The 9,684-nt window shown below is 56.0% G+C and overlaps 1 protein-coding gene across 1 annotated transcript; it reads right to left on the bottom strand.

Annotated features, from left to right (window-relative positions):
• Window positions 1-506: 506 nt before the first annotated feature.
• On the bottom strand, window positions 507-6,712 carry UPK3BL2 (uroplakin 3B like 2). The gene is made up of 6 exons (XM_010387423.2): window positions 6,158-6,712; window positions 3,982-4,143; window positions 3,566-3,785; window positions 2,585-2,661; window positions 2,162-2,282; window positions 507-1,103 (listed from the first exon to the last, which is right to left on the bottom strand). Exons 1-6 carry the CDS (start codon window positions 6,267-6,269, stop codon window positions 995-997), a joined length of 801 nt encoding a protein of 266 aa, XP_010385725.1. The 5' UTR covers window positions 6,270-6,712; the 3' UTR covers window positions 507-994.
• Between the last annotated feature and the right edge of the window lie 2,972 nt (window positions 6,713-9,684).

The following is a 9,684-nucleotide window of genomic DNA, read 5'->3' as shown; positions in this document are numbered from 1 at the left end:
CAGCCATGCTGCCCAGTGGCCTTTGGGTACCAGGAGGCTGTCTGGGCAGGACAAGAGGAGCACCTATCTCAGGTCCACAGTCAGTCACCAAGCCCAGCTAATTTTTTTTCTTTTTTGTAGAGATGGGCTTTCACCATGTTGCCCAGGCTGGTCTCGAACTCCTGGGCTCAAGTGATCCTCTTGTCTCAGCCTCCCAAAGTGCTGGGATTACAGGCCTGAGCCATCGCGACCAGCCTTAGGTCCACAGTCTTCACAGTTCCCAAGGCACGTTCAGCTTGGTTTAATCTTACTGTGGCCTTGTGGGTTCAGGGTTACCATCCTCATTTTACAGATAGGGACAGTGAGGCTGGCAGAGAGGCCCGTCCTGCCCCAGGTGACAACTGCCCTAGGATCCTGAGCCTCGCCCCGGTCCTACATGCCCTTAGGGACCTCCCCAGGAGGAGGAGCCAGGGGCAGTGGTGCAGAAAGATTGCCCAGGTGTACGACGTCACAGGCAGGCAGGGGGATGTTGGGGGCATTTATTTCTGATAGAGACTGGCACAAGCTTTGGGTTAAGGACACTCACCCCCACCCTCATCTAGAAACAATCTCTCTTGCCAGGCATGGTGGCTCACGCCTGTAATCCCAGCACTTTGGGAGGCTGAGGCGGGCGGATCACAAGGTCAAGAGATGGAGGCCATTCTGGCCAACATGGAGAAACCCCATCTCTACTAAAAATACAAAAATTAGCTGGGCGTGGTGGCGCATGCCTGTAGTCCCAGCTACTCGGGAGGCTGAGGCAGGAGAATCTCTTGAACCCAGGAGGCAGAGGTTGCAGTGAGCCAAGATCGTGCCAGCCTGGCGACAGAGTGAGACTTGTCTCAAAAAAAAAAAAAAGTAAAGAAAAGAAACGATCTCTGTCAGGGTCCAGAAGCTTCAGGGCATGTCCCAGCCCGGGCTCTCCAGCCTGGGCCAGGGAGGAGGTGGAGGGACACATGGACCCCACTGAAACCCCTCAGGAAGCCCCCTCGGCAGGAGTGCTGAACGTGTGGTGCGTGGTGTATCTTCTCACACTCCCTGTCTCCTCTGGGCCTGATAGCGACGTGCTCCTGCAGCTGTTGAAGCTTGGGAGGGGAGGAGAGAGGCAGAGATAATGGATGCTGAAGAAAGGCTCTGGCCGAGATCCCACACCCATTGGCTAGCATGCTCCGACCCATCACAAAGGGGAAACTGAGACTCCACTGGCCAGGCGGAATGAACCAAAGGGACTGAGGTGATTCCTCCAAACCTCACAAATCTAGCTCATCGCTCCTGCCCCCCACCACTCTCCCCCTCCACCCTCCACACCCCAGGGTCCCACTCAAACATTATCTGTCTGTCTCCCTTGATCAAAACCCACTACTGGCTCCCATAGGCTGCAGGATACAGCCCAGTTCCTCAGCTGGGCCCCTGGGGCCCCTGGCCTGGCCTGGCTGCCTGCACCCCTCCTGCCCCCCTTCTTAGAGTCACCGCCTCTCCCCCTCTTCCCCAAATCCCACCAGGGCTAGGTCTCCCCTATTCTCTAGGGAGCGTCGTGGACACCCTCTGTGCCCCAGGCTCAGGCACCTGAGCTCTGTATGACACCCTGACACCCTTTTTTTTTTTTTTTTTTTTTTAGATGGTGTCTCACTCTGTCGCCCAAGTTGGAGTGCAGTGATGCAATCTCTCAGCTCACTGCAACCTCCACCTCCCCAATTGAAGCCATTCTCCTTTCTCAGCCTCCTGCGTAGCTGGGATTACAAACACGTGCCATCACACCTGGCTAATTTTTAGTAGAGATGGGGGTTTCACTATGTTGGCCAGGCTGGTCTTGAACTTCTGACCTCAGGTGATCCGCCCGCCTCAGCCTCCCAAAGTGCTGGGATTACAGGCGTGAGCCGCCACACCTGGCCTGTATGGCATCTTGAGGCAATGCTCAGAGCTTGGCCTGAAAGCAATTCACCTCCACCTGGAGCGTGTCCCCGACTCTGGTGTCTGCAGGTTGCACCCACTTGCAATCCCAGATGCTGCCACCAGGGCGTGCACAGTGCCCGCTTGGAAGGTGGGCAGGGGCGGGCGGGGAGGAACTAGAGAGGGAGGGGTTAATGCCCAAGGGTCCCGCCCCTCCCAAGAGGCATGGGCGGTCTCAGCCCGGTCCACTCACCAGGTGTATATGAGCACAGCCAGGAGGGCTGTAAGGAGGACTGCCAGGAGGATAGACAGGATGGCGATGATGACCACGGTGCCCGGGCTCTGGGGGCCGGGGACAGCCCGAAGTGCCTGGGCTGAGGGAGGTGATGGGGGGCCGCACAGGCGGGCAGGAAAATAAATTTTACCTGACAGGAAGGGGCCCTTGGGCAGAATCCAGACCAATCACCGCCCCGCCTCCCCTACCACCACCCAGGCCTGGGGGAAGAGGGTGGCTGGGGGAGGGGCGCTTGCAAATTGCAGGACGGTCAACTGCCTCTGACTGAACGGTGGGCTGACCTGTTCCTCCAGCCCATCCTCAGTCTTCAGGAGCCCCAGGCTCCAGTTCCTCTGCCCGGCCCTCTGCCCCTACTGTTCGACCGGAGCCTCTGGCCCCTACCTTGCTGCAGGTGAGTGTCGCTGGACCACTTTGTCTCAGCCACGGGTCCTTCGTCATTCATCACCAGGAACTTCATCCTGAATGGGAGACCCAGCATTGGCCATGGGGGTCCCCCAGAGTCCTGAAACCATCAGGCCCTGGTGCCTGCAAGTCTGTCCCCTGGAGTCCCAGGCCCTGGGAAGAGCAGCCTGGGGAGGGAGCTGGGGACTAAAGAGCCCAATAGAATGGGTTCGAATCTAGGGGTGACATTTCCAGCAGTGTGACGTTGGGAGTGTCCCTCCTCTCTGGGCTTCTGTGTCCTCATTTGGGAAAGGTAGGGGGTGGATATTAGATCTCTCAGAACGGAACATGTGTGAATCAAGCATTTAGTGAGGGGAGACTGTCTGGATGGAGAGATGCCACCTGAGTGGTCCACACGGCCCGTGGGGACTGGGGCTTGAGGTGGGGAGCCTTCTGCTCAAGAAAAGCAGGATAGGCCGGGCGCAGTGGCTCACGTCTGGAATCCCAGCACTTTGGGAGGCCAAGGTGGGCAGATCACTTGAAGCCAGGAGTTGAGACCAGCCTGGCCAACATGGCGAAACCCGGTCTCTACTAAAAATACAAAAATTAGTTGGGTGTGGTGTCAGTTGCCTGTAATTCCAGCTACTCGTTAGGCTGAGGCTGGACAATCGCTTGAACCCAGGAAGCGGAGGTTGCAGTGAGCCGAGATCATACCACTGTACTCCAGCCTGGGTCACAGAGCAAGACTCTATCTCAAAAAAAAAAAAAAAAAAAGAAGAAGAAGAAGAAAAAAAAAAAAAGGATAATTCACGTAATTCATGAAGGCCTCCCCAACTCCCTGTCTGCTGCTTCCTCTTCCCTTTGGCCAAGCAGGAGCAGAGGACCCAGGCATCCTGCTGGGGCCCTGGTGAGCATCCTAGGAGCTGCCCCAGGCTCTGGCTTGGGTGCAGGCAGGAGCCAGGGCCTGGCAGAACCGCTCACCTGTAGGGGCCGGGTCCCGGGAGGGGATGGTTGCAGCCAATTTTTGTTGGTTGGCAGTGGGTATCATTGCCGACGCGGAGGACACGGAGCTGGCCTCTGGCCTGGTCACTCGGGTACAGCCCCCGGTTGGCCCTCAGTGTGAGATAGTAGCCCCTCTGGGAGAAGTTGGCAGGAGCCGGGATGTCCTGGTTTGTCCGTGGGGCCGTGAAGCTCTGGGTGGCTAAGGGTGGCACTGTGGTCAGACAGTCACATAGCAGGATTCCACCCTCACCCCACCAGGCCTGACAGCCCTCCCCGGCCCCATGCCCTGCAGCACCTGCTCCCTGCATCTCCCCCTAACACACCCACTACTGCCCTCAGGCCCGCAGGCCCACTTCACAGAGGGAAAACCGAGGCCCAGGCCCAGCAGCACCCACCATTGCTGAGGGCCACCACCAGCCAGATGGTATCCAAGTCAGAGATGTTGTGGCTGTGGAACTGGCCCAGAGGCTGCTCCAGCGTGAAGGTGGACTGGGTGAGCCTCCCCGCCAGGGTGTCGTTTGAGAGCTGGGGCACATAGTTGATATGCTCTGGGGCAGCTGGAAGGAGAGGGCAGAGAGGAGAGGCCAAATGGGGCAACCAAGCCCCCAACAGCTCTGATCTCCCCCCCACCCAGATCCAGACTTAACATGGGAGCCCCAAATTAGGGGCACTTCCTGGGAGGTCGGGTCCGGTATGAATCAGGGAGCTTCTCCAGCGACTCTATGCCCCATGGCATGGGTGGGAGGCCTGAGTCCAGCCCCTGGCCCCTCTCTTAGGAGCCTACTAGGGGTGGGCACCGTGGGAGGTGTAGGACAATGGCGGCATGGGAGCCTCCACCCCGGCGGTAGGCACAGTTCTCCCGGGCCGGGCCATGTTGGGATGAAACTGGAATTTGGGGGCAGCCTGACCCTCGGCTGAACTCCGCTCCTGACATGTGCAGTGACCTCCAACTTAAGTCCCTCCAGCTCCACCCACATGGTCCAGGTTGTGCTGCTTGAGAGGATGAGTAGCTTGGCAGGGGGCAGGAGGGTGGGGGCAGGGGGTGGGACGGCACAGGAAAGTCCCCTTGGCTGAGATTCCAGGCTGGGACACAGACTGCCCAGAGGGTCTGGGGGCTGTGAAGCCAGAACTTGGTTCCAAGTCTAGAATGTCCTCTCCTCCCCGCCCGGTTCTTTGCCACCTCCCACCATGGCCCCAAGGCATCTTCGCCTTCAGGACCAAGTCCCCCTCTCAGACTCCCACCGCCCCTCCCTGGGGAAGGGTGGGGAACAAGGACAAGCTTCCCAGGTCCGTACGCCAGAGGGGACTCCGGATCGGCAACTTGGCCTGTGTCCAGCCTTGCTGGTTGGAGAGCTCAGACCTCCCCAACTGAGCCTCCCAGGCAGGAGCAGGACCACAGCATCCCTCCTCTCCCCAACCCCAAATACAGGTCCGGGAGAAGCAGAATGATGGACTGGGCTTCTAGGCGAGTCTCCAGCAGCTGCCCCTGTTCGGTTCAGTTCAGTTCAATTTGATTCATTTACATTGAATTCAACTCAAGTCCAAAGGTTCAGGCTAGAGTCTTCTTTGGGGGCAACTGTGGTGATTCCTTTCTTAGAGTTCTCAGTCCTATCTCTGCAGCCCAGGGCACTCTGCGTGCAGGAGGCACTTAATGTTTAGAAAGAGAAGTGGAGACCAGGCGCGGTGGGTCATGCCTGTAATCCCAGCACATTGGGAAACCGAGGCAGGCGGATCATGAGGTCAGGAGTTCGAGACCAGCCTGGCCAATATGGTGAAATCCCGTCTCTACTAAAAATACGAAAAGTAGCCAGGCATAGTGGCTCATGGCTGTAATCTCAGCTATTCAGGAGACTGAGGCAGGAGAATCACTTGAACCCGGGAGGCGGAGGTTGTGGTGAGCCGAGATTGTGCCACTGCACTCCAGCCTGGGTGACAGTGCAAGACTCCATCAGAAAGAAAGGAAAGGAAAGGAAAGGAAAGGAACAGAAAAGGGAAGGGAAGGGAAGGAAAGGAAGGGAAGGGGAGGGGAGGGGAGGGGAGGGGAGGGGAGGGGAGGAGAGGGAAGGGGAGGGGAGGAGAGGGGAGGAGAGGAGAGAAGAGAAAGAGAAAGAGAAGTGGAGCAGGCAGACTGGGGGGGAAGGCAGAGATTGTAGGAATGTATCTCTCAGCCTGTCCAGTTCCAGTTTTTCTTTTCTTTTCTTTTTTTGAGACAGGGTCTTGCTCTTTGGCCCAGGCTGGAGTGCAGTGGCGCATTCATATTTCACTGCATGGGCTCAAGCCATCCTCCCACCTCCATCTCCCAAGTAGCTGGGATTACAGGTGCACTCCACCACACCCAGCTAATTAAAAACAAAAATCTTTTTTAAAAATGGGGTCTTGTTATGTTGCCCAGGCTGGGCTTGCCAGAGCTTCCCGGAGACACGCATTGTCCTGGACATCTAGAAACCTCTCCTCAGGGAGACGAGGGAGGCAGGAGCCATGTGTGAGAATCTGGAAACAAAGTGAGGTCTTGGGTCTGTCCTGCAGCCTGAGATGCAGTGGGTCCCTCCCGACCAACCCCCCCTTACTCACCCACGCCTGTCCCAGGCTGGACATGGGTCAGTAGCAGCAACAGCGACATTAGCAGCTGGGACTGTCCCGCAGAGAGCCCCATGGCCGGGCCAAGCCTCCAGCTGTTGTCCATCTGTCCGTCTGTCTGCAGTGTCTGCAGCTCCAGAGGCTCCCTCGTCTGTAGTCTGTGCTGGGCTAGGGGAAGCTGTTTCTGGCGTCTCCTGTTGCCCCTCCCAGGTACCCCCTCCTCTCAAACAACTGGTTGGACAGGTTTGGGGGCAGAATCTGCCGGCCCAGTGAATCTGGCATCACCAGGGAGGGTCCGAAGAGAACAATCAGTTGCAAGACAAGCCTGGACTCCCCCACCCCACCCCACCCCAGGAGTGCCTGACCAGGGAGGGGCTGAGGAAGGAGGAGGCAGCCCCAGGATCCAGGCTGCCCCAGGGACCATCCCACCAAGTCTGCCCCGTGGATCTCCTTGTCCAAACAGTCCCCAGTGTAGCGACTCTTCCTTTAGGACCTGAGGTGGGAGGATCACTTGAGCCTGGGAGGTTGAGGCTGCAGTGAGCCTAGATGGCACCACTGCACTCCAGCCTGGGTGACAGAGTGAGACCCTGTCTCAAAAAAACAAAGCAAAACAAAACAAAACAAAACAAAAAAACCTGGGAAGAGTTGGTGTCTGTTTTTGGTTCATAGAGAGTGCCTGATCAAGGAGGTTCCCTGGAGTCTCTTTTATTTATTTATTATTATTATTATTATTATTATTGAGGCAGGGTCTCACTGTTGCCCAGGCTAGAATGCCATGGTGCTGTCATAGCTCGCTGCAGCCTTGACCTCCCAGGCTCCAGGTTCTCAGGTTCTCACGGCCCCGCCCTGGGGAAGGATGGGGGATGAGGACAAGCTTCCCAGCTTGGCCTGTGTCCAGTTTTGCTGCTCAGAGAGCTCAGATCCCCACCCTCAATTCACCCCCCTGCGTGGAAGGGAGTGACCCTCACTTTCTAGCACAGACAGGGAAGAGGGCTTGGCCAAGAGCACCCAGGAGGTCAGGGCAGGACTGGGGATTAGATCACGCCCAAATGCAAGCTCTGTGGCACTCCTGGTATGGCCCTGCTGTCCTCCTGCAGCCTGGCCCTGGGAGGGGGGCTCCCAGACCTCACACTCTCTCATCTCTTTATCCAGGGGACCTGCCCTCTCTCCCTCCTTCATCCCCAGCCTCTACCAGGGCAGGGTAGTTCCTCTTCAAGACAGAAAATTGGCCGGGCGCGGTGGCTCAAGCCTGTAATCCCAGCACTTTGGGAGGCCGAGACGGGCGGATCACGAGGTCAGGAGATTGAGACTATCCTGGCTAACACGGTGAAACCCCGTCTCTACTAAAAAATACAAAAAAAAAAACTAGCCGGGCGAGGTGGCGGGCGCCTGTAGTCCCAGCTACTCGGAGGCTGAGGCAGGAGAATGGCATAAACCCGGGAGGCGGAGGTTGCAGTGAGCTGAGAACCGGCCACTGCACTCCAGCCCGGGCGACAGAGCGAGACTCCGTCTCAAAAAAAAAAAAAAAAAAAAAAAAAAAAGACAGAAAATTACCAGATGGAAGGCCAGGCGTGATGGCTCACGCCTGTAATCCCAGCATTTTGAGAGGCCGAAGTGGGTGGATCACCTGAGGGCATGAGTTCGAGACCAGCCTGGCCAACATGGCAAAACCCTTTCTCTACTAAAAATACAAAATTAGCCGGACATGGTGGCTTGTTCCTGTAATTCCAGCTACTCAGGAGGCTGAGGCAGGAGAACCACTTGAACTCGGGAGGCAGAGGTTGCGGTGAGCCGAGATTGCACCACTGCATTCCAGCCTGGGCAACAAGAATGAAACTGCCTCTCAAATAAAATAAAATAATAATAATAATAATAATAAAGATGAGATGGGCTCAGGGCAGGTAGACAGAGACCTGTGACCACCTCTCCCCTGGATCAGGGTACCAGCCCCCGTCAGCCCGACCTTCACACTCTTATTACGCCAGATGTCTTCTTTCTGGGAAACCCAACAGATTATCACCTGTGGCCCCCATTTTTGGGTGAAGAGGGGGCATTACCCGAAGGGGACATACCTCAGTTCCCCAAGGGGATTCAGAGGTTCACCTCAACTCACAAGAAAAACTTCTGGCAGGGCGCGGTGGCTCACACCTGTAATCCCAGCACTTTGGGAGGCCGAGGCGGGCGGATCACCTGAGATCAGGAGTTCGAGACCAGCCTGACCAACATGGAGAAACCCCATCTCTACTAAAAATACAAAATTAGCCAGGTGTGGTGGCATGCCTGTAATTCCAGCTACTCGGGAGGCTGAGGCAGGAGAATCACTTGAACCTGGAAGGCGGAGGTTGCGGTGAGCCAAGATCGCACCATTACACTCCAGCCTGGGCAACAGGAATGAAACTCTGTCTCAAAAAAAGAAAGGAAGAAAAAGAAAACCTTCTGGAAGGGACATCTGTCTTGAGCAGGACAGGAAAGAAACGTGAAGTGCATTGAAGTGGGAAGACATTGAGAATCATTGGCCACCAGGTAAGGAAATTCAAGATCCTCCCAATCGGGCTCCCTCACTCCCTGCTCCTTCACACCTCTGAGCCTTTGCCTGTGCTGTTCCCCTGCCTGGAACCACCTCCTCCCCAGAGAGAAAACTCCTACTGCTACTTCAAAACCCAGTTCAGATATCACCTCCTCTTGTAACGTCTTCCCAGACAGTCTCTCCAGGCTGACCACCAAACAGAGTGACTCCCTTCTTTCTCAGCACTGCCATGGCACTTTGTATGGACCAGTGTCCCTCCTGCTGTTTAATGACCAGTGAGCCATGCACCTGCCACCCTCTTGGGGCCCAGCCTGTGCTCGGGCAGATGGGAGGCTGTCTTTATTCATTCAGGCAGCGATAACAAAACACCAGAGACTGAGTGGCTTAAAAACAACAGACATTTCCTTCTCACAATTGTAGAGGCAGAGAAGTCTAAGATCAAGATATGAGAAGAGGCCAGGCATGGTGGCTCATACCTGTATTCCCAGCACTTTGGGAGGCTGAGGCGGGAGGATCACATGAGGCCAGGAGTTCAAGACCAGCCTGGGAAACATAGCCAGACTCTGTCTCTACAAAAAAAATTTAAAATGAGACCGGGCATGGTGACTCACTCCTGTAATCCCAGCACTTTGGGAGTTCAAGGCGGGAGGATCACTTGAGGTCAACTTTCGAGACCAGCCTGGCCAACATGGTGAAACTCTGTCTCTACTAACAATACACGAGTTAGTAGGGCATGGGGGCATGTGCCTGTAATTCCAGACTTGGGAGGTTGAGGCACAAGAATCGCTTGGACCCAGGAGGGAGAGGCTGTAGTGAGGCAAGATCACACCACTGCTCTCCAGCCTGGGTGAGAAAGTGAGACTCCATTTAAAAAAACAAAAAACAAAAACCTAGGAAGAGTTGGTGTCTGTTTTTGGTTCATAGAGAGTGCCTTCTAGCTGTGTCCTCACATGGTGGAAGGGTCAAGGAAACTCTCTGGGGTCTCTTTTGTTTA

This window comes from Rhinopithecus roxellana, chromosome 6 (assembly GCF_007565055.1).
Source record: "Rhinopithecus roxellana isolate Shanxi Qingling chromosome 6, ASM756505v1, whole genome shotgun sequence".
In the NCBI taxonomy this organism is placed as follows: Eukaryota; Metazoa; Chordata; class Mammalia; order Primates; family Cercopithecidae; genus Rhinopithecus; species Rhinopithecus roxellana.
Note: the sequence above shows the minus strand (reverse complement) of the source record. Positions and strands in the feature narration are given on the sequence as shown.